Source organism: Poecilia mexicana, unplaced genomic scaffold (genome assembly GCF_051168715.1).
Source record: "Poecilia mexicana isolate PSO_F unplaced genomic scaffold, ASM5116871v1 scaffold_1, whole genome shotgun sequence".
NCBI lineage: Eukaryota > Metazoa > Chordata > Actinopteri > Cyprinodontiformes > Poeciliidae > Poecilia > Poecilia mexicana.
In genome coordinates this window covers 7,058,441-7,082,626 of record NW_028263370.1, presented here as the reverse complement: position 1 = coordinate 7,082,626, position 24,186 = coordinate 7,058,441, and the positions used below count along the sequence as shown (strand labels likewise).

At 36.7% G+C, this 24,186-nt stretch overlaps 2 protein-coding genes across 2 annotated transcripts; one reads left to right on the top strand and one right to left on the bottom strand.

Annotated features, from left to right (window-relative positions):
• On the top strand, positions 1-23,959 carry vwa11 (von Willebrand factor A domain containing 11). Its single transcript, XM_015007732.2, has 18 exons — positions 1-279; positions 14,504-14,693; positions 16,176-16,312; positions 16,408-16,552; positions 16,846-16,939; positions 17,210-17,338; positions 17,786-17,972; positions 18,514-18,683; positions 18,771-18,883; positions 19,339-19,455; positions 19,554-19,724; positions 19,808-19,937; positions 20,040-20,192; positions 20,300-20,392; positions 20,596-20,867; positions 21,452-21,585; positions 21,912-22,071; positions 23,095-23,959. Exons 2-18 carry the CDS (start codon positions 14,511-14,513, stop codon positions 23,470-23,472), a joined length of 2,766 nt encoding a protein of 921 aa, XP_014863218.2. The 5' UTR covers positions 1-279; positions 14,504-14,510; the 3' UTR covers positions 23,473-23,959.
• Positions 5,197-10,593, bottom strand: LOC106930289 (prostaglandin D2 receptor 2). The gene is made up of 2 exons (XM_015007734.2): positions 10,378-10,593; positions 5,197-6,801 (listed from the first exon to the last, which is right to left on the bottom strand). The coding sequence occupies exon 2, from the start codon at positions 6,792-6,794 to the stop codon at positions 5,427-5,429; it is 1,368 nt and encodes a 455-aa protein (XP_014863220.2). The 5' UTR covers positions 6,795-6,801; positions 10,378-10,593; the 3' UTR covers positions 5,197-5,426.
• Positions 23,960-24,186: the final 227 nt, after the last annotated feature.

The following is a 24,186-nucleotide window of genomic DNA, read 5'->3' as shown; positions in this document are numbered from 1 at the left end:
TTGAAGCAAAACACCCACTTTTGAAAACGAGCAAGTCACAACAGCAACATTTTTTTCTTCTTGCAGCAACTTGTTGTGAAACATGGCAGTTTAGAAAACCACTTATGAAAACTTGTGCTCTTTCCCGTTTTAGAGTTCATAAAGGAGGAACACAAGAAGGAGAGGGAGCTTTTGTACTTAAGAGTCTTCACAATTAATTTTCTTCAATTTACATTGCGGTTACTTTAGAAACTTGGGGAAAAAGGACCTGAAATTGTAACTCAGTTGAAGACCAAAATTGTAAGTACAAGTCTGTCTTCTCTACAGTTTTATTGTGAGTTATTATTCTTTAAGTAATATACACTTAAATCTAAAATTATTCATTTTTCTGGCAAAATCAGATTTTAGATCGTCACTGTCAGGGATAAGAAAATTTTGGGTTGTATGAATGACTTATGCTGTGAAGATATATGGTTATTACAAATTTTGGTAACACTTTATTTGAAGGGGTGTGCATAAGACTGACATGACACTGTCATAAACATGACATAACATCTGTCATGAACATGAAGAAGTCTTTATGAATATTTATGACAGTTATCATGAAGTGTCATTCGGTAAATAATGACACTTTTAATGCAAAATTGCATTAAAAGTCCATTAAAAGTGCCAACTTTGCATGGTTTTGTAAATAATGCCAATTTAATGCAAAGCTGGCATTTTTAGTGGACTTTCAATGCAACTTTTAAAGCAACTTTGCATAAAAGTGTCATTATTCACCAAATGACACTTTATGACAACTGTCATAAACGTTCATAAAGACTTCTTCATGATCATGACAGATGTTATGTCATGTTTATGACATGTCATGTCAGTCTTTTGCACACCCCTTCAAAGTGTTACCCACATTTTTTATACAATTCATGACTTCATTATTAAGGACATGCCATTTCATCTCAACTGTCAGATGACGCATTAGACCTCTCCTCTTTACAAAACACGTCTTATAAGATTTTACATATTTCATGTTAATGCAAATTAATGCAAATGTATTAATGAATTGAATTAATACATATGCATCATTGCGTGCTTTACATTATGTTAGTTCCTCTGAAATGTCAGCAAACACGAGTTTTGCCACAATACTTGATGACATTGACTTTTTAGTTCAACTTCCTGCAAAAATGCTATGATTTAGCACAAGAAAAAATAGAGCTAATCAGCAGTGGATAAGAGAGACGTGTTGTTTTGAAGGTATGTAAAATCAGATCTACGTGTTGTGGAAAATGTTGAGTTCATAAATGCAACACTTTTGCAATGTAGATCAACTAAGGAACTTCTTGAACTGTTTTCACTCTGACCTTAATCGTGCAACCTCCAGGAACTTGGGCAATAAATCAGTCCAAATTTTAAAAAGTGCAGTCAAAAAAGTCCCTCTCACTCCACAAAAATGAAAAAAACTATTAGGAAATGTCAGTCAACTTTAATACTTCATGATAAATAGTCTTGTTTTTCAGCGCAAAGATGGTCAGAGGATTTCTTCTGCCCTAAATTCAGTGTGTAAAGCAAATAGCCCTGATAGACGGTTCATGGATGACCTATTGATTTTATTTGACATGAACACCGGAACTTAAACGATTGCTTTTGCAGATTGGTTTCAGATTCAAGATGCATTGCACTGTGCAACAGTGATCAAACTTGAAGTTAACACTAAAATGTAACTCAGTAATGATATAACACCAAATAACAGTAAATATGCAACAATTAATATTTAAATTCTAAATAAAGCAATGTCCAAAATAAGAACTGGGTAAACACCTGCTGTTTCAGTCTCTTTCCAATGTTTCCATGTGGTATGTTTTGCCATGCGACAACCAAATACTTCAATATATTTTAATGGGATATTTTTGACAGACAAAACAAAGTAGTTTGTAACGGTGAAGTTGAAGGAAAGACATGTTTTTTGTTGTTTTTGTTCTGCAACTTAAGCTCTGAAAAGTTTTGCAGCCATGGTATGTTCAGTGTGTTTTACTCTGAAAACAAATTCTCTTCTGAAATCGCCCATTCAGTAAACGGAGTTCACCATTTCATCTCAGGAAAAATAAAGAAGATATGTTAAGGCCTCAGAGGTTTTGTAAAGAGCGTTACTGAACATGAACACTGCAGACATAGGTCAGTTATTTGAGATGGGAAACTAACAGGACACGTCACATTTATTACTTTATCTCAACTGTGAGACATGGTGGCGGCAGCATCATGTTGTGGCTTTTCTTCAGCAGAGACAGGAAAGCAAGTCAGAGTTAAGAAAACAATGGATGGTGTTAAATCCAGGGCAGTTTCACAAGAAATCCTACTAAGGCTTTACAGTGATTCAGACTGGGGTGAATCTCAATCAGAACCAGCTTTATTGGCCTAAATTATCTGCATATACAAGGAATTTCATTTTGCTTTACAATTTCTCAAAGCAAACAGACATAAAGTCTATTGCATAAAATAAGGATAAATTAACAATGAGTAAATGCATTTGCAGCCATTATCTAAAGAAAGGAAAGCATTGCTATTACAGTATCCTTCTTTGTTCTACAGTAGAGTTGACTCATGCTGTAAGGATTTCATTGTGTTCAGAGAAAAAACCTAGAGGGGGATGTGAATATTCAGGTATGGAAGCTCTGACCTTAAATTGAAATGTATCACAACCTTCCTCTCAGGATTTTAATTCACAGATGCCTTCCAACAATACCGCTTCTCTCTTTTGAATGTATGCGTGTGGGTGTGCGTGCGTGCGTGTGTGTGTGGAAGAGCGTATTCTTAAATACACGATGATTAAGATAAATAGCGACCACATAATTCAGCTCTAATACTCTTGTCAGCATCTGCCAGCTATAAGTACGGCAGCCGAGCTCTAAACCCCTTTTAAAGCAACACTCCTCCTGCCTAACCTCTCCTTTCTATTTTTCTCATAACTCATCTGTACCAGCTGTTTTTACAGCACTTTACATAATCTATCGCTCTTTCTCTCTCTGGTTGAATCATTTTAAGCATCTACTGCATTCAGACGTTCTCACTTTTCTTCTGCTGTTTTATTATCTGTCCCTAATCCGCCTGAGACATGCAGTTAGGCGGGTTTTTTTTTTTTTTTTTTTTTTTTTTACACAAATACATGCTCGGACCATTGATTTGGATGTAAAATTATGGATTGAATCTTGGTTCAGACAGCTGCCTTCTCTGTTAGTGGGGCCTCTGGTGAAAATGTGCAAAATGCCTGAAAAAAAAAACAATAGTTCAAATCAGCAGTATCACAGTCTTACACTAGGGGCTTTAGAAATCCAAACATGTTATTTTGAGCACTTTTGCAAAGTGATAGAGGAAAAGAAAATAACAAATGGCACATTAGTGCGACATCTGTTGGCAGCTTAGACGATTCTCTCTGTGTCATATGCTCTCTTCTCTTCAGCTCATCTCTTTCAGGGGGACTTTTACACTTAAGGGCCATCTGTTTTAGATAAATATAGAAGACCAAAGGATTTTCTTGAAATTTTGATTTAAGAAACAGGCCCACAGCATGACAGATCTTCCCCCATACTCAACAGCTGGCATTAGACTTTTTTCTTTAATTTTGTTTCACTCCAGATCTGGTCTTATGTTTAAGACTTTTTATAACATGCCTCTCAAACAACCAATGAGAATGTACAGTGCACATATTGGTTGCTGTAAGGCCACTTTGGAGGTTGTTATTTTAGTATCCTATGTGATGTCAATGTGGTGGCAAAATACACTCGAGTCTTCACCCAGGTTTGTTTGTCACGGTTCCTGCTGATTTCAACGTTTTAATGATTTCTCCACTGACTAAATATATTTAAACTAAAGGTTGAATTCTAATTGATTAAGATATGCTTTTATTTTAAATCTTTTTTTTCACCAGGAGAGCCAATAAGCATGAAGGTTGGCTAACACAACCTGTGGGCTGTGAATGTTACCTAAAGAATGAGACAAATCCGCTTAGCTTCATCAAACTAAAGAAAAAAGAAAAATGTGAAAGCTTTCTATTATTATTATTATTATTATTATTATTATTATTATTATTTTTTTTAATTACTATTATTCTATTATTATATTGACCAGATTTAAAAAAACACTAAACTGTAATTATGAGTCCAACAAATATCAAAATGAATTTATAGAAGGAAATTTGAATCCAGAGAGGAGGAAGAGAACAACAGTTTGTTGGAAGGGAATGGCTCATGGGAACGTAGAAGCTGACCCAGGCCTAATCCCGGTTTGTGTTTATTCTCCGAATCTTCACTCTGTAATATTCTATCTAAATTAGAACTACCTTTGTGATAATCCCATGCTGTGACCTACATTGTACAAAAGCCTCTGTGTCCACCAGAGTGTGAAAAAAGCCACATAACTACAGCGTTGGTGATGAGATGGTTAATAAAAAAATATATCAGGTAGGATGAAATGCAATCACTCAGAGAGCAGGTCAGACGTTCAGCAGCTCAGATTTGAAGTGATCCTGGTAAACAGGACCTGAAGTGCATAATCCTACTTTCTCACTTCACTGCTATTCAAGTCATCAGTCCTATCCTGCCCTCTGGTGGGTGGAAGTAACAGTGGCATGCAGCATTGCTATCCTGGTCTGGGCTCTTTCTAGATGGAATTTGCATGTTCTCTTCATGCAGGTTTTGGTTCTCTCCCTTCTCACACTCACAGTCCAAAAATATGCAAGTTAAGTGGTTAAACTACCTTAGGTATGGATGTGTGCATCGTTGCACACATCCATCTGTGTATCTCTGTATTGCCCTGTGATGGACTAGCAACCTGTCCAGTGTGTACCCATTTCTCTCTTGCCCAATAGCTGCTAGTAATGGGCACCAGGTCCCCTGTGGCCCTATAGGGATAAGTGTGCGTAGATAATGAATGTTCACAACATATAACTCAGTCGATGAGGCCATCAGAGTAGATGAGTGTCATCAGAGGATTGAAACAATAACAAATTTTTTTTACTGTATAGAGTCTTGTAGACTATTGTCACAAATTTGCCTCAAGCCATCAAGCAACATATGGTTTGTGTGTAATGCTTGTTGTCATTTATCATATTTAAGGCATTTTTCTACAACCTAGTAGAATGAATTACGCAATTTTACCCCATTTGCATTCATCATACCAACATTTACAATCCCTTTTAGTCCACCAAAAACACAAATAACAATATTTTTTAAATAGTGAAATATTTTATTTTTGATCTTTTAATACTAAATTGTAATAGGACATAATGCAAACACAAAAATAAACATTTTAAACAAGCTTTTTATCCTTTGTAGACAAAATGTAAAATTGGATTCAACCTTAGTACCACAATGAGAAAAGTATGATATACATGATAAAAGTATGATCTTAAAGGAGAGGGTGATGTTTTGGCTAGTCACCATCCCATTTTCCACTTATTGTCCTGTTTGATCTGTTTGACTGTCTCTAAGGCCTTTAGAGAGTAGTGGCAATGGTTGTTCTGCACCAGGAGACTGGTAGGATGAAGATTTTGATGTCTTTGGTGACCCTGGCAGTGCAAAGCTCACATCTCGACTGTTCCTCCGCTTAATGTAAGCTTGCAGGTTCCTGGCCGGAGTTGTCAGTAACCCCCCACCCTCCTCCACAAGTCCATCAAACACTGCTCCCAGACTCTGTCGTATTCTCACGCAGAAGTGGGGGCAGCTGAAGACGTACAGGACAGGGTTCAAAACTGGATTCAGAAAAGCAAACGTTGCAGACACTGGAAGGCCCACTTGCACTAATTTGAAAATCTTTTTATTATACTGGGCTGCCATTTCTAGGATGCAGAAGATATGATAAGGAGCCCAGCACAGCACAAATGCTGCAATCACAGACGTCACCATTTTGGTGAAACTTTGAGAAAACAGGCTCTGATATGATGAACTGGAGATGATGGGAGACAGGTTGTTTAAATTGGACTTAAATGAGGAACCAGAAGTCACGCCATTTGTTTTAACCATTCCTGAATGTGCATCACAGCCAGGCAGAGTCAGAGTATCAGCCAGTCTGCCGGTACTCTGCTTTCTCCTTCTGTGTCTGTTTCTCAGGCTGAGGGCAATTTTGATGTAGCTCCCAGCAATGACCACTAGAGGGAAGAAGAAAGCTAACAGGAACTTGGAGATGGCTGTTGCCCCCTGCCTCACATTACAGCCCATTTCTAATGAATCCTCACTGGATAAATACAAAGCAAAATTATGGTAGCATAACTTCCTGCTATCAGCCTTCTCAATCACTGAACGAAATATTGAGTAAGGCAGGGTATTTAACGCTGCCCACAGCCAGCCCAGCGCGCACAACTTCCAAGCTCGTGCCACTGACCTGTGATTCTTACTCCACACTGGCTTGGAAACTAGAAGCAGACGGTCCAATGAAATGGCTGCCAGCAGGAAGGCTGAAACAAACATGTTGAAGAAAAAGATGGAAGTTTGTACTATGCAGAGTGGGTATCCGAGCTCCCAGCTGTGGGAGGAATAAAAGTAGAAGGTGAAGAGCGGTAGAGTCAGCGTGGCCAGGAAGTCAGACATGGCCAAGTTAAGCATCCAAATGGAGGCCACGGTTCGATGCCTGAGGCGAAATCCCAAAACCCAAATGATCAAGGCATTTTCCAAAATTCCCAGGGAGGAGAAGATGCCATGGATGCAAACCACAACCAGGTTGACCTGTGTGTTGTTGTTGTTTAAATTGTCTTCCCTCATCTGCTCCAGCAGTGGGCAGTATAACGGACCCTCAGGGACACTGGGGGTGACCGCCATGTTGAACATGAGACGGCTGAAACAAGAAATAAGTTAGATTTATGAAAAAATTTAAATCATTGCGTGTTTTAATTAGAAAGTTGACTGCCAGGTTTGCAGCTAAGCTGCACACTTTTCATTTTCAAATGATGGCTTGAATAGAGCTCTGTGAGGAGTCCAAAATTTGAGATTTTATTTTATAACCTACCGGTAACTCTTTTCTTACATTTCGCCACAAGTTGACCCTGACATGCTTTGTTTATGGGTCTTCATGGAGTTGTTAAATATTCTCTGAAAAAAAACCCCAAAAAAACTCTAAGGCCTTTGAAGAACGGCTGAGTTTAGATATGACAGGACGAAGTTTACTGTGATTTTAGAGGCACTTTGCTGCTCATTTTTGATCATTTTAGGATTTTAAACAAATGGAAAACCATAAATGATTATTCTTTCCACTTAACAATTATGCACTACTTTGTGTTGTTCTATCACAGAAAATCTCTGTAAAATATATTAATGCATGTAGTATTAATATTAAAATTAGAGAAAAATTCAGTTTTGCACATTTATTGCAAAACTGATTGATTTTGTTTTAGGATTAACGTTATCAGAAAGAGCCAATTAGATTCAAGAAATAATACATGTAAAAGATAGAAAACGTTTCGTGAAGACAACTGACTAATTATTGTTGTTTTTCCAGGGTGAAACACTTTTATACATTACTTAGTCTATATTTTTTTAAAGACAAATTACAACCCTAGTGCACTGTCAACAAAACCCCCAACAAAATAAAAGTTATTGTATGAAATTAAGTTAGCATTAAAAGATCTAAAATAAATCTGACAGAGACTGCAGGAGATAAAATTTTTTACACTATTCTTGAAAGCAGACACCTCAAGTGTTCTGTTCTGACTTGTTTCCATCAACAATCTCTGGGGACTGACTACCATCTGTACAGAAACAATGACCCTTTCAGCTGGTAATAGTCTTGACAGATTAAGAAGTTGTCTTTGGACTACAATTTGTCTTGATCTTTGGGACTTTGATGATGTGTTTTGCTTAATTTTATTGTTTATATGCTTCCATGTTCCCTGTTTAAAGGTATTTTCACCCATTTTATATTAGTTAAACTTCAGCCGCTTGCCTTTCTTCAAAGCAAAATGGTTTCTAATCAACGACCTGACCTGTCCCTTGTGTCAACTCTTCAGCTTAGATTAATCTTAGTTTGTAATATTACAGTGTTGCATGTCTCCTAGACCTTGTGATTGTTATGTTTTCACTTTGATTTTAAATAGTTTTTATTCCTCATTTTTCTAAGTTAATAGTCTTACTCTACCTTCTGCCTTTTCTCTGGGGCCTGCTCCTCACCATTTTGCGACACAATTCTAGTGAAACATATTTAAATCTACCTTTAATTGTACAGGACAGGTGAAGCAATCTCTGTAAAATCTTTATGAACTGTTCCGGAGTTACAGAAGCAAAACAAGAAAAAAAAAAAAGGCTGTGCTTTTGACGCTTATAGCGTGTTTAAGCCTGTTAATGTTGTCTAGCCGCATTCCTATTGAGAAAAACTGCTTGGACAGAAGGGATTAACACCTCAGAGGTGATAACATATTATAGTCAAACTCTGAGTGCTGTCTTGACTGAACTACTTATCCTGCACTGTACAATTTGAAACTATCACTAAAACATAAAGCCTTTCACAGTTAAAGATGCACACGTGTGATCAGTGAACGTTTTTGCAGCAAAAAGTTCTTAAAAATGATCAGAAACTGAATGAGAAAGGGAAGGAAAGATGAAACCATCAGTTCTCTACAGAAGGTAATGAGTCAGCTGAAATCTTACTTCGGCTAACAACAACATTTGAAAATTTACTCTTGGTTAGTAATTTGCTTACTTTTTTAATCCATAAAGTTGTTTTTATACATTTCAAAGATTTTGTTTTGCAAAATGTCAGATGGGCATCTGCTGCTGAACAAACATTTATGTCCAAGTTTTAGCAACTCATTTTACCTAAAGTTGCACAATGTGGTATTGTGAGTTTCTCTATTGTTAACCACTGTTAACAGACAGACATGAGAGCAACAGTAAGTGTCTCAACAATAAGTGTTGATCAACAGTCGCCGAGCTGAATTGTGTTCGCCTGCTCCATATGAATAAAAATGACCACTTTGCTCAAATAAATGAATAACTTTTGCTCAAATTACAGATCATTCTGTCTTTTCTCACTTCTCCTAGCACAAAAACAATTAAAGCAGCACTATTTTAAAGTCTCATCACTAGTAACTGTTAATTAAGCTGCCAGTTTACTGAAATTAACAAATAGATAACATTTAACCACTACACACTCAGGGACTACACTCAACTTTTCCTACATTAGCATGGATTTCTAGCACACTTATGCACTGCTATAATTGAGTTACTAATTTACATTTACCTGTTAAGAAACATGTGAGAACAACAGTGACTGTTTAAAACTCTATTTGCATGTTTTACCCAGCACCATAGGGAATATTTGTTGTTTTCCTGCTTCAGAATACAATAAACTCATGTTTAATTGCTGAATCAACTGTGTTGCAACATTTTTTACATGCAAGTCACAGCCAGTGGAAATATAAGCAGATTTAGGAAAATGTTTGATTGGTGTAATGCCAGTTCAGATATTACAATAATTATTGTCAAGGACATAAAAGCATTTTAAAAGTTTTCAACAAAATGTAAATAAAAACAGCTGCTTTTTTAAAATTATGCTCATTTGCATTGCTTTGTTATCATTTGAAAGACGTTTGTCATTTCCTGTTGTGAACCAATTTATTAGAGACTACATGTTTGCATAATTTTGGGATAACTGTACATTTAAAGGATAGCACTGATTACCTCCTCTGTTATACTTTTCAAATTAAAGTTTGAACATGAAAGCTTTAGTGTTTCATGGTTTGAATATTCCTCACAACCAAAGTCTCACACTTAGTCACATCCTGCCGACTGGAGGAGAGGTATATAAATTATTATTCCAAGTCAGCACATGAAAAGACTTGAGCAAACATTCGTCAGACGTTCAGTAAGAGCAGACGTCACTAATTGAGTTTAAATGTCTTGAACAGTAGAAAATTAGAAATAAAATACCTCTCACACTCACTTCCTTGATTTTCAATACATAATATGGGCAAATAACTATTGACTAGATTTATGAAAGTAATATTTTGGATTCCTCACAGTCCCATAGCTCCACACAATAGAACCTCTACACTGACTGTAAAACTGGGACAATTTTTCACCAGCTAACAAGAGTGTCAAGATATTAAAAGGTGATTTATTTCAGTATTCAGTCTAATTTAAACAAGCTCACATGAAAAGGCTTTTCTATATTAGCTGAACTGACTGATTGTATGATGTTCATGTAATTTAAAAGTGATACACATCTAAAATGTCAGTTAAAAAGTACTCCAAACCACAACAGCTTAGAATATCATAGAAATCTTTATCAACAGAGAACTCCAGCAGGAGCATCCAATATTACATTATTACATACTTCAATCTACTGTTATTATACTAAATTAACAGCTTAGCCTCTCATTCTGTAAGATAAATTAATCTTTATAAGTTCAATACTCACCAAGCTGTTGGTTACACTTGGTTGTAAGAGGGGAGCATAAAGCATTAAATCCTCTCCAGTGCTTCTTCTTTTTGTCGCCCGCATACACTCACGTCTCCAATTCTGTTGCTTTCTGCTGCCCTCCTGTGCTGGAGACACCCACACTCTGATTCACGCAGATGCACATACCTCGGCTGGCTCCTCCCAACAGAAGCTAAAACGGCACAGATGCAAATTACACTGAAATTTTAATGCAGGCAGCAACTGGTGAGGAGAGATGCAAAAAACCAAACAGCTCATGCAAAACTGCTAAAAGGGGGAAAAACTGAAATATAATATCTGCACCGTTTTATTATCAGTCTGACATCATAGGCAGGACTTGTGTGAACGTGACTCACCATATGACTGTATTTTTGTTGTGATGATACTCTGCTCCGGCAGTTTTTTGTTTGTTTGTTTGTTTGTTTTTCTTAGGTCAGTTACGGAAAAGTACATTTTCCTTTATTATTATTCTGCAAAAAAAGCATGGCTGTGACAATGTGAAGTTTTGACTAAACTTTTTGTAGCTGTACAGAAAGTTTACCTACAAAAATTGAGAGATCCAAGTATTTCCTAAAGTTTGGTTAGTAGTAAAGAAACCTTTTACCTTTTATTACCTTTCAATTTGATATTAAAATTCTTTATAATTGCCTTAAAAGTCACATGGTTTTCATGTTTAACCACAAAAATTTCCCTTTGTAGTTTTTAGTTGTCTATGAATCTTCTCTATCATATAATGCTGTAAAAAAAAAGTATATGACCTTTCACAGACATGTTATTTTCTGTTTTTGTTCAAGAATAGCAAACACATTTTACCATAAGACAAATGTAACCTTAGTGGATACAAACAACTTATGCTGAGTAGATAAAGCGATCAAAACTAGCTATGTGCAAAGGTATTTACCCTCCTTGTTAAAACATGAATTTATTGTTGTTAACCATATGTTGGAAAAGTTGTGTAACAGTTCACTGGCAAGTTAACGTGCATGGCGAATTACTGCCAGATATGTAGAATGAATAAAACAAAGTGATTTGCATCTATTAGTCGGGAATGTGTTATAAACAAATTTCTACTGCTTTCGGACCCCAACAAACTGCAACAACATCATTATCCACATATTATCCACAAATAAAATACAGTGGGGAACTTTCCCAGGACTATTTATTTACTCAAATAGTTTATCAGTGACATATTCCAAATGAAAAAACCCCAGAACAACATAAGAGTAGGTCTCAATTGCCTCATTTAAGGTCAGTGTTTACCATTCCATAACAAGACACTGAGAAAAAATGGCATCCATGGGAATAAACCACTGTGTCTGTGTTGGAGCACTGAATTCTGCTCTGTATAAGACATTTTTGAAAAGGACTAAGAAGTCATTACATTGAGAGTTTGTCTTAAATGGATTTGAGTTATAGAGCGGAAAAATGATCCATAGCACAACAGCATGTCCAACCCTGAAAGCTTCTAAAGGCAACAAAAAGACTCTCATCAGTTAAATGAAAGTCCATTTAAATCCTCTTTCATGCTGTGAAATCAGACAAATGGGAGCAAAGTCTGTTTGAACACACTATGCATCAAGACACGTAGTTGTTTCTCAGGAATTTATAAAACATAAATGGCTTTCAAATTGTCTGATTTTGTATTCAAATTCAAAATAGAACACAGTGGAAATAGCCTTTTTGTCCTGCAAAAGGGAAATTCAGATCTAACTTTCAGATTTAATTATTTAATTCAGCATCACACACACACACACACACACACCCACACACACACACACACACACATATATATATATATATATATATATATATATATATATGGCACATATTTCTTTATCTTACAAACCATTAGTCATGCTCCACTCCCTTTTGCTGGGTACTTGTACCTTTTGCTGAAATGCACTTTGGAATAACAAGCCAAGGAGGAGAAAACTGTGATTGATGTAATTTTCTTGTTATCTTGTTGTCCAAAGATTTTTAGGTCAGGGAAAGAAGTTTTGCATTTCCTCGAACATCATAAAGCTGTAAAGACTATCTGGATTTTGCAACCAAACAAGATAAATAAAAACCATCATTGATCAGAAATGGAATTTTTGTGGTGCAAGAGGACATGATGTTAGTTGGGTAGAGGGTGCAAAGGTCATGTCTAAATGGAGAGATGATTCACTGCAACAGTCCCTGACGGGAAAAGCTAAAGGCGAAGAACAAGTGAAGTAGCCTCATAAAACAGACATTAATGCTTTCAAGCATTAAATGAAACCAAAGGGTTAAATTATGTAACAAAACAAGAATATGGATTACATTTAATTTTATTTAAACTAGATAGTTAAAAATTGCATATAGGATCAACAAAACCAAATGTCAATTTTTATGGAGATAAAAGTTTTTAGCTTGTCTTATTTTATCTAAATGAATCTTATCCAGTCTTATCTATCCTATCATTTATTAGAGCATAGCAGACATTGACACCTAATGGTTATTAACACCAAAATAGATTTTGTTTTCACTTTTTTTTTTTTGCTTTTTTAAATTTGTTTCAAATTAGAACAGCATGGCAAAGCCTAATATAAGGAACAGCCTTCCATACATAATCCAGTGTGTACCAAATAAATTAACAATCCAGTTTTCTGCATGCCTTGGTAAATCAGTCATATCTGACATGCCCCACGTTTGTCTCAAGCTTTGCATGAAGACATATTTACTCACAACATTCATTTAATGAATCAAAGGGTACACAGTTATTCGATCATTATTTTTTTACACGACACTACAAATATTCCTAAAGCTGTAATAGTTTGATGACAGAATCAAGTTTTGTTAAGTCAGGAAGTCAAACTAAACAGGAAGCTAAGCTCCCTGGAAGTCTGATTTTAGTCATGTAGGTGTGAACCAATCTCCACCCTGTCATAGCAAAATTCTATATATAAAGCTGTGAACAGTGAAACTCTACTTTACGTTTTGGGGGGGAGGAAACTAGGGTCATTGCTGTTGGAAATTATTCAGGTATGAGCTAAAATTTATTGATTCTGTAGTAATATGTGTCTTTTCAGAGCATCTTGCTTTTTCTCAATAATACTAATAACCAAAGTAATTTTAGTACTGTGACATTTTAGAATGTATAATTTGTCACAAGTCTACAGGAACAACATCTGATTTACTCTTGAGTCTTTTTTCACTTTGAGGTATGAAGGATGAAGTATTTCACCCAATCATATATGTATTTTAAATATTTGTTTTTCATATCTATTTGAAACATTTAGAATAATTATAATCACCTTGCCTGTGTGGCTCTTTTTCTGTGCAAGGTCATATTTATTGAGACACTTGTTAGTAACTAATACAGGATGAAATGAATAAAGGACCAGGATACCAGGTTGGCAGTGAGCAGAAACTGGTTGAATGATTTTTCTGTATCTGTCTCTCTTTTGTCTCACATCTCTGAACTGAACAGCTTTTAGTGTTGTGGAAATAAATTGTATAGTTAGGCCTGTCACAATAGACAATAAATCAATTAATTGCATGACAAAGTAAAACAAGCTCCACAATTTGCATTTGCATGATTTGTTGTTTTCCTCTTTTCTCTCGCAGACAAAAAACTTAAGTCTGATGTATTGGTCTTAACTAGCCCTTTTTTTTGAAGGACAATCTTTTACAAAGACTTCATAATTAATTTTATTTGTTGTTCTGTTGTTTTGTTTATTTTGGATATCTAAAATGTTCCGGTGTTAAATGTCTATTAGAATTTAAAGTTTGTTGATATTTGAGAATGTGCTCTTGCATTATAATGCCATTACCGATATATTACTTGAAAATGGTCTCCAATCAACTACGTTGTTTATTGCAATAAATTCTGGGACAAATTGTCATTGAACAATATGTGTTATTGAAACAGGCCTATATATATCGTTCATGTAAAGAGATATGTTGCCTTGCTTATTTTTCCTGTCACAATTTCTTGCATAATGATACTGAACTGTTGCATTTACTCTTCTGAAAAATGTTGCATTCTCTATATTCAACATGAGGAAATATTATTCAGACTTACAGAATGCAGACGTACTCCTGTCATATTTAATGATGAAATGGTTTTTATTTATCTCTCTAGAGACGCCATGACTTCACTGCTGGTTGCAGTCTTGCTGACTTGGACTCTCATGTCCCCTGCCTTGGCCTTTGTTCCGGTCGGGGGAGGGACATCCACTCATGTCAGCATTACTGGGACGGCCCTGCTGCAGAAAGTAGCAGAGACGTGCCGGGCGGTGGCTGATGCAGCCGGACATGAGTTCAAACCTACGGTAGGAAGGAAGAAAAAAGCACATGCAATAACACTAAAACTGTTAGTCAACACATAGAAACTGAGGACTCTGACATCACATTTTACTGTCCATTTTATAGGCAGTAAAAATAAGAGAACACACCCACACACACATACCAAACATTCAGATTTTGCTTTATTCAGTTAATATTTTTATCCTAATTACCTTGATATCAACATATGAGGAGTGTAGCCTCTTAACTCTTAATTCAAAATATAGAAAGAAAGGCAAGAGTATATAAATAATTTCTAGTCTCTTTTTTTCTTCTCAGTAATCTTAATAAAACTCATTATTCTGATAGGAAGGTTTTGCTAATGTATTTTCAAAAAGAACATTAGAGAGCTCCTATGAAATTAGCTCATGTGCTGCTTTGGTTTTAAAAGACTGTTTATTAAACCAGCAAACATTGCATTAATCCATTTCATTGTTTCTATTCAAAAAGTTAAGCTTATTGCATCCTAAGACATTTTAACTATTTATCTTTATTAATAATCTTCCAAACCCAAAATTCAATTTCTCAAAACTGTAAATATCAAATAAAAACTTTATGTTTTAATCCTGAATACCACTATGTATGGAAGTGCATGTTGTATGTTTCATTATTTGGACTGAGTTCCTTAAGTAAATTAAGGTTGTTTGTGATATTCAAATTCATCCGAAAGCCCTTGTATTTGTTTTTCTCTTAAGTGACTCAATAAAATAACTCCTTATTTTAGTTTAGTCACAGTTCTCTTGCTTGTGTTATTTTCTTTAACGTCTTTGTATTAATTTATCCTTCAATTTAAACATGCAAACTTTGTCATTTTCACAGTTTTTTTCCCCCCACCAGTGTTGATTTTAGTCACGAAAACAACAAATATCCTTTTCTCTGCTTCGATACAAATCTCCACTTTTATCTCTGAGATCGTTGGCTGTTCCAGTGTGCATCACAGTTTGGACTTGGAAAAAGTTCATAAAAATCTCACTGAGCATTTAAGAGGATGCTTACAACATTTGTGCCTGACTTGGTAAAGACGAAACCAAGACACCCACTCCCTGTTTCAAACTAGCACTCTGTAAGATCATGACTGACAATCATCTTGTAAAAGAAAGATCCAGGTTAATGTGTAATTAACCTGGATCTTTTACGCAATCCTAGCCACAAGTAACACAGTGCAAAGCGTCATAAAAATATTCAAGTCCGTTTCAGTCACTTTACAACTGTCTCTGTTACATTTTGTGACTTCTCAGAATATTACCTCACATTTGACAGCAAAGAGAAACCTGACTCCTATCATGACTAACTGCAATGCAAATAGCAGGAGTTCATGTACCAGGCTGGTCCTTTGCTTCTCCCCAAAAATTAAATTTTTACATTATGAAAATTTTGCAATGAAGAAGAGGAGAAATGACCATTTAACTTCTTGCATTGTTTTTATCCACTCTCTTAATTATTATCTTTTGACTTCTTCTGAACTTTAGGGCTCTTCTCCAGGAGAGTTAGTCCAGGCCTGTCTGGGTCCCACCGCACCAGGAGATGTCTCCGGTGCCAAGTTCCACGCAGCTCTTCAAGAGATCTACACCCAGAACGGCCTGGTGGACCGTGACTTTGTAAACAGGTACAGTGGGAAGAAAAATACCGTGGAAAGAAGTTTGAATTAAGATGTACGCGTGCAGTAAAATGTTTTGCATTGAACATTCCTCCAAACTCCAGTCCGCCACATCACTTCAACTCCGAAGCTTTCTTAGAGGGACGTGGACTAATCACTGAGGGCGTAGTGGCCATCAAGGCTAACATTCAGAAGGAGAACTTCAAGGCTGCCAGGGAAACACTGGGCAGAGTCCTGCACACACTACAGGTGAGAGGGGTCAATTGACACTAAATATAAAAAATAAATAGCTCATAATGATAACATAAGACAGGCTAGTACATATACCGTATGTCTAATGTCTATAGTACTTTTTTTTTCAATTGTTTTATATGTAATGTATAAAAAAAACTATAGTCAGAAGAGGAAAAAGGTTTAAATGCTTTAAAGATAGTTCAAAAGGCTGCTATAATATGAGTGTAAATGAGATGTAGAGGTGGCCATTGCAATTTTTTATGGGCTAACTGATTTTTCATGGCATGAATGTTCATGTTGATTCTCAGGATTTCTACAGCCACAGCAACTGGGTGGAACTGGGATACACAGAACCATATGTCAACCTCATAAGACCAGATCTGCCCCTAGAGAACCTGGCAGGTAAAAGTGTTGAAATACCATAAAGAAGGGCATTTTCTTTATGGTATTTGAGTGAAGGGTTGGGTGAAGTGTCTCAACCTGCGTCATCCTTTCTTGAAAAACACTCAGGTGTCCAAAGTGCAAAGATTGCTTACTTGTGGCTTAGGAAGTCTTCAGAACCATTTAGCCAATGAAGTAAATTAGCAAGTGTTTTCACAGTTATTCATCTGACAAAATTTAATTTAAAAATTGTGAAATTCCACAGCCATCTTTTTTTTTTCTTTTGTGCAGATGTGAACACTCCAACCTGCAGTGACTGTGCCAATAGAAAATGTCCTAATCAGATTCTCCCCAACATCCTGAACGAGAAGAAACTCACATCAGGCTACATGGGAATCTTCTCTTCTCAAAAGCCTAAAGGTATATTATCTAATATTTACAACAAATCTAAAACAACACAAATCATCCAGTCCAAGAGTAGTAAGGAAGTTAAACAAAAATGTATCAAAGTTCGTTGTTTAGTAACTCCAGCAAAATGTGGAACATCCACTGTTCCACTGTAAGTACTCTATCTGAATACAACCATGCAAAAATCTTATAGAAGTCTAAATGTTGTCTTTTTTGACATGGTCCTGCAAAAAAAAGAGGAATGCATCTTGAGAAATCTTGTAGGCAGCACAGAATTTTATTCCTTTCTTCAAATGCTTTCTATTACATAGTATGAAAAACTAATGTGCAGTCTTTTCTCCAAGTCAAATTGTATCTAAATTCTTGAAGACACCATTAATGTTTAAAAGTTATTTTAATACTCCACAGATAAGTATTTATTATGATCCAGTTTATCTTTTTCATCCTGTTCTGTTTCAGGCAAATGTAGCCATGGAGGTGAATCTGATCTCACCAGCACCAAAGTTCCTCGAGGAGGCATCAGCAAAGACGAGCGCCGCTCTGACAATAAGGAATTTCACGATGCTGCTGTAAATGCAGCAGTAGCTGCCAGCCTCCAGCTGTTAGAAGACATTCGTTTGGCAGTAGGCAACCATGACTTTTTGAGGTATAGCAAGATTTAAAGATTAAAAAAAAAGACAATACACTAAACAGACATAACCTTAGAATCACTGACTGAGAAAGTAAGTAACACTTAATCCTACGTATTAGTCAGTGGGGATTGTCAGAACCCAAGCAAAAATTCGGAGTCATGGGCAGCCAAGGGATATGGATGGCTCGTGTGCTCCATTCTTCAAGATGAGTAAATATAGCTCAGAAATGCTTTGTGAAGCTTGAAAGTTCCCTATCTACATACTTTCAAGTCAATCAAACCTCTGAGTTCGACTGTACAGACAAGTTCAATACATGCAGGCTTCACCTTCAGATTTGGAGAACATAGAGGATTGGCTATTAACATCTTGGAGCCTGATATCACAGCTCTCTTTCTGGGTTCTAGTGGAACCCATGCATTGACTGGATAGAGCTGTTTTGGCAGCAAATGGTGAATAAGCACATTAGGCAGGTGGTTATTATTGTATGTCAACATACAAAACTGCCTGAAAGTAAATTTTGCAATTAAAAAAACATATGCTTGTCTTTTCTCATAGAATGATGGGGATTGCTCGTTCATCTGTGGTGTGCTTTGTCATCGACACCACCGGCAGCATGTCAGATGATATTGAAGCAGCTAGGTCGATTATGTATAAAATCATTGACAGCAAAAAGGGAACACAGGATGAACCATCTGAGTACATCCTCGTGCCCTTTAATGACCCAGGTATGAGCAATTTTACCTTACTAATCCTAAATGGAGATGCTTTCAGGTTAGTCTCTGTGCTTGGCTCAATTATGTGTGTATTTGTAGAGTTTGGACCTATGATCAGGACAACTGATGCTGACAAAATAAAAAGAGAAATCTCCAAGCTTAAAGCAACAGGTGGTGGAGACACACCAGAGATGTGCCTATCAGGACTTCAGGTACATGAACTGACTGTGATGTTTTAAAATGTCAACTGGAAACTAGCAGTGCACCGATTTATCGGCCAGCTGATTTATTTGTAGCGATTTCCTTAATTTTGGGAGATCAATGATAGGCTGATACTTATATATGAAGAGCCAATATTATCCTCCGAGTTTATCAAAAATCAGCCACCGTCCTCTTCTACTCTCCCGGGAGAGAGGTTTGACTGACAGACCGCCCCACCAGGTCATGTCTGCATGTTTGCACTTGAAAATATTCGCCCCAATTTTGCCAACTCAGTGACTTTCTTGCTATATTTAGTGACATTTCAGACAAAATGGTATCTGCCAAAATCAGAATCAGCAGGTCAGGCATAAATCAGCGATCAGCCAGAAAACTGTAATCGGTGCACTCCTATTGGAAGCATTAAAAGTAACTGTGAATCATCATTTTGAACTTTTCATTCTTTCAGCTGGCTCTCACTGGAGCCCCTTCCTCATCCAACATCTATGTTTTCACTGATGCTACAGCCAAAGACATTGCCCTGAAAGACACAATCATTGCTCTCATGAGGAGCACCAAGTCAACGGTAAACACTGAAAAGCACTAAACGGTGACGTAAGCATAGCAAGTCTACACAATTAGGGAGATGGAGGTTCTAATCTTTCCATGATCTCCTTTCCATAGGTCTCATTCTTTGTGACGGCAAGGAGTAGGCGGCGACGGTCTCTCGCAAGTTCCTCCTTCGGAGACTATAATGACTTGGCTTTGGCATCTGGAGGTCAGGCTATCCAGGTGTCCAAGTCCCAACTCCCTCAGGCTACAGATATTATCCTTGACACCTCAACTTCTGCTCTGGTAGGATTATTTACATGTATTAGTCTGGAAGTGATTGAACTGGTTTAAAGATCTATGAGATGAATTATCCATCCTTCCGGCAGGTAACAGTTCTTCAGAGAGCTGCTGTTGCAGGGCAAGAGACTTTTCCTTTTACGTTGGATGAATCTCTGAAAAACATCACTATCTACATCACAGGAACATCACTAACTTTCACATTGACCAATCCTGCTGGTAACTCACTTTCAAAGAAAATCTCAGATAAAACTGAAAGAATGCCTGTCTGTTCTCTGAGAGTAACCACGCTGACTAATGTGGCATGTTTCACATTTATAGGTGTTACCCAGACTGACACTGAAGCCAGTGGTAAACTGGGAACCATCAACACAGTCGGTAACCTCAGGAGAATCCGTCTGTATGCTGACAAGCAGTCAGGAACCTGGCAGATCAACATCAAATCCAGTCAGCCATACACACTCAAAGTCACAGGTCACACACCGTATACTTGTTCATCTTTTTTTTTTTTACTCCTAAATGAAGTTAATGCACCTGATCTATTCTGAATGTATCCTATTTTTTTTTCTTTTTGTTTCCAGGCCAGAGCACAATTACCTTTATCTATGACTTTGTCGAAAAGTTCGCAGGACCTCACTCAGGCTATGCAGTACTCAGTGGACGTCCACGAGCAGGTGCACAGCACAGTTCTGCATTTTTTGCATGTACAGTCATCTAAAGTGAAATATTAAAATGTATTTATCGAAGTTTAGAGTTCTTCATGACAGAAATTTGTAATCTCTATCTTGTATTTTTACAGTGAAAATGTAGGAAATAATAATAATTTCCTACAAGTAAAACAAAACTAAAACAAATTTCTTTTCAAATAAAATAACAGATCAGCCTGCCACCCTGATGCTCTCGGTAATAGGAAGAAAAGGTCCAACTTCAACAACTATCCAAGAGGTTGGCTTGGTAACAATGTCTGGTCCAGAGGTTGTAACCAATGGCACAATGACTGACATGGGCAATGGGGAGATCCTGGTCACGGTTGCTGCTGTTCCTGAGGGGGAGTTTGTGCTCATTCTGAAAGGAACGGACACATTGTCTAACAGCGAATTTCAGAGACAGTCTACCACCCAGATGTCCGTCTCCAAAGTTAATATCCAGGTCTGTTCTTGCAGTATCTCTTCACATCCTCCAAATACATCTGTTTGACTCATGACATCAATAAAAAGGAGAGTGAATTCAGATTAAAAGTATGAGGTTATGTGAAGTGTGAAATGTGAAAGTTTTCAATAATCTATATCTTAAAATGTTGCTTCAAGCAAGCAAATCAGAGTTTTAGTGTTTTAAAGTGTTTATGCAAAATACTATACAAGTTAATTTGTAGTTTTCCTTTAGACATTTTTAGCCCATCTTCTTCTCAGTAGGCCTGCTTGTATTTAACCATGGTAACATATTCTGCAAAAAATAAAAAAAATAGGCAAGTGAACATTCTGAGAACAACAGAAGGCCTTTAAAAGCTATTTGCTACAGGAAGCCATTGCCAGTTCAGTGTCAGCTACGATTTGACACTGAACTGCAGAAATGCATCGTCTTGATCATATGTAGTATACCAAGTTTTCACAATTGAATAAAAAAACATACACTCGGTGCCTAGTATTGTATGTAAGAACATTAAAATATATTTTGGTGTGAAAAGACAGAAACAGGTCATCCCCAACAATGTGCCGTGATTATTCTTTCTCAAGGCTGCAGTGGAAAGCAGTGTTGAGCCAGGAGAAACTTTTAAACTTCCCTTCAGTGTGATGACCCAAGGTGAAGGGGGTATATACACCATCAGCGCCCGAAACGACAGAAACTTTCCTATGTCATACCCAAACACGTGAGAAAAATCTGTTTCATATGGTTTCTTTCCAAATGTTCCTGTATAAAACTGACATGATGTCTAATGTGACATAAAGCATCTACGTAAGACTCAGGAATGTACTGAATTAATGAGCAGCAAAACTTGGCCCAAATATTGCAAAACAGACAATATATAAGTAAAAGAACACTAAGAATTTAACTGTTAATTGTAAAAATGACAATAATGATAATGCAAATTCTCTTTTTAGTTGGAGTACATCCATGCTATGATAAATTATCTTTCTTGCAGTTCACAAATTCTCTCAACATAATTTTAAAACTCATTTTTACATCTTTTGACAGGCTCAGTTTGTTAAGTGGAGAATATGCTAATGCTACACTGACTATTACACCAACTGCTGACACAGAGTCAGGCACTGATGTCACTCTGACTATTGATGCCAAATCATCAAGTGGCGTTGACTCCAATTACGCCGTTCTGAGACTGTCTGTCGTCAATAAGGTAAGATGACATATTCTCATTAGGATCTCCAAGAAAGCGTGGTAGAATAAGACAGGATTTTATTCTGATTTATGTACAAATAACATCTGCAAAGAACACTTGTATGAAACTTTCTTACAAATGGAAAGTGTGGTATAAAAGTAAAAAATGAAAAGACATCCACGTTAAAAATGACAACTAATGTCATTAGGTCAAAAGTTGCTTTGGGCTGATCAAAGCAAACATGATTTTTAAAGTCAAGGCTTAGATCAAATTTGAACATAACTATAGGCCAAAAAGCCAAATTTTCAACATTTTATCTTTGCTAAATAAAGATATTGATCTCCTGTGTTTGGAGGGACTTTCTTTCACATTCTATAGTAAATTTCATTTTGGGGAATTTTTCATTATAAAATACTGAACTGAAATACTTTTAGGTCACGTTGGTTTGTCTTGAGTTTTGCGCTTACATTGCATGGATTACCAAACACACCAAGCATTTGCATTAGCTCTAGAAATAGACTTTTAAACCTAACCAAATAGTGATTTATTAGAATACCGTACTGATTTGAAAGGCCACTCCAGTTCTTAAATGTCCACAAAACAGTGTTAAAATTACAACTGATCCAGGTCTTTGAACTGTCACTCCCAGAAACGAGCACATCTCATTATGACCTCCCTCCAATGGCTGCCAGTCCATTTTAGAACAGAGTAGCTCCTATAGGCTTTGCCCCACCTTATATTTCTGAGTTATTGAGTTTTTGTGTCTGAGGTAAATCACTGAGTCCGAGTTATTTTTTAATATATCAAGAACTAAATATAAACATTGGGACTAGGCTTTCCAGATCACGGCATATAGAACCAGCTTCCTCTGGACCAATCACTGTCCTGTGCCTTTTTAAATCTAAGATTAAGACTATCACTGTGGCATTTTATTCCAAAGTAAAATGATTAATCATAAAAACCCAGTTTTATTAGGGATTTGTGGACATGACGAAGAACCACTGTATGTAATAGTCACCTTTCTTTCTGCATTTTGCACAGATCACAGACTTTATTCCCCCAAAGTGTGAAGTGACGACCGTAGTGGCAAATTGCCCCCATGACGTCTCAAAATGTGGACCTTTCCAGTGGGAGCTCTCTGCCAACTTCACTGATGAAAACGGCACTGGGATTCAAAGCATTTCCTTGATTCAAGGCAATGGGAATTTTACACACACCGCTCTGAATGCTTCCGTCGTCCAGGCGTACTACAGCGCCTCCTGCTGTTCGCAGATCGTCGAGATTGTAGCTGTGGATAAGGCTGGCAATGTGGGCAAATGCTACCACTCGATCATTCGTTCACACAGTTTTCCTGTTACAACTCTGTCGTTGCCACTGTGGCTTTGCCTTTTGGCATCTATGTTTGTGGTAAGGCATTAAAGAAGTTTACATGATATAATGATAAAATTTAAGTATATATTTTTTAATTATTCTGCTTGAAAAAAAGCCTACTTCCGCTCTGTGCCTCTTAATAAATACTTAATGCAGTTTGCTAACTTAAAGCTATTTGCTTTTGACAATTGTGATGAGATTCATTGCACACCTTGTTGGTGCTGCAACAGCACCAGTAAACAATAACTTGCTGGATAGGTTAGGTCATTGCTACTACGCAGAATTAAATTCAATGCAACTTTTAATGGTTAAGAGTCAAATACTAGATATCTGGACACTTTTGTGTCCATTTAAATTAGTGAACAAATAGCCTCTTGAAAAATGTTTTGATCTGTTTTTGAGAATCAGATGCCACATCTTGTACATTACATATACATAAGTGAAATACAGCACACATGTATTCAAATCCACATACACTAAAGGTTAAGGCATCAAATAACTGATGTATTACCAAATAAAATTGAGCATTTCACCATTTCTGTTTTTTGAGTGTTTATTATAGACTAAATGACAGGTATTGTTCTTGTAAGCTTGTCCAAAGTCAAATAACAGTAGAAGCAGGTCTAGGCAGCGAGCCTAAATGTTTTAAGCAGCAACAATCACTAGCTCTTCCTGAGGACACATTAATGACGTTCAAGGTAAGAAGAGTCAGTATGGACAGATCTGGACTTCCCCTAATACCTTGTTGGTGAGACATGTCCA

What these genes read in the sequence shown, in the direction of transcription:
- vwa11 (XM_015007732.2), top strand. Translation starts at nt 14,511, where the DNA reads ATGACTTCACTGCTGGTTGCAGTCTTGCTGACTTGGACTCTCATGTCC. An exon ending in CTCTTCTCAAAAGCCTAAAG is followed by an intron (nt 17,339 to 17,785) that starts GTATATTATCTA and finishes GTTCTGTTTCAG; the next exon opens with GCAAATGTAGCCATGGAGGT. An exon ending in CGTGCCCTTTAATGACCCAG is followed by an intron (nt 18,684 to 18,770) that starts GTATGAGCAATT and finishes GTGTATTTGTAG; the next exon opens with AGTTTGGACCTATGATCAGG.
- LOC106930289 (XM_015007734.2), bottom strand. Translation starts at nt 6,794, where the DNA reads ATGTTCAACATGGCGGTCACCCCCAGTGTCCCTGAGGGTCCGTTATAC.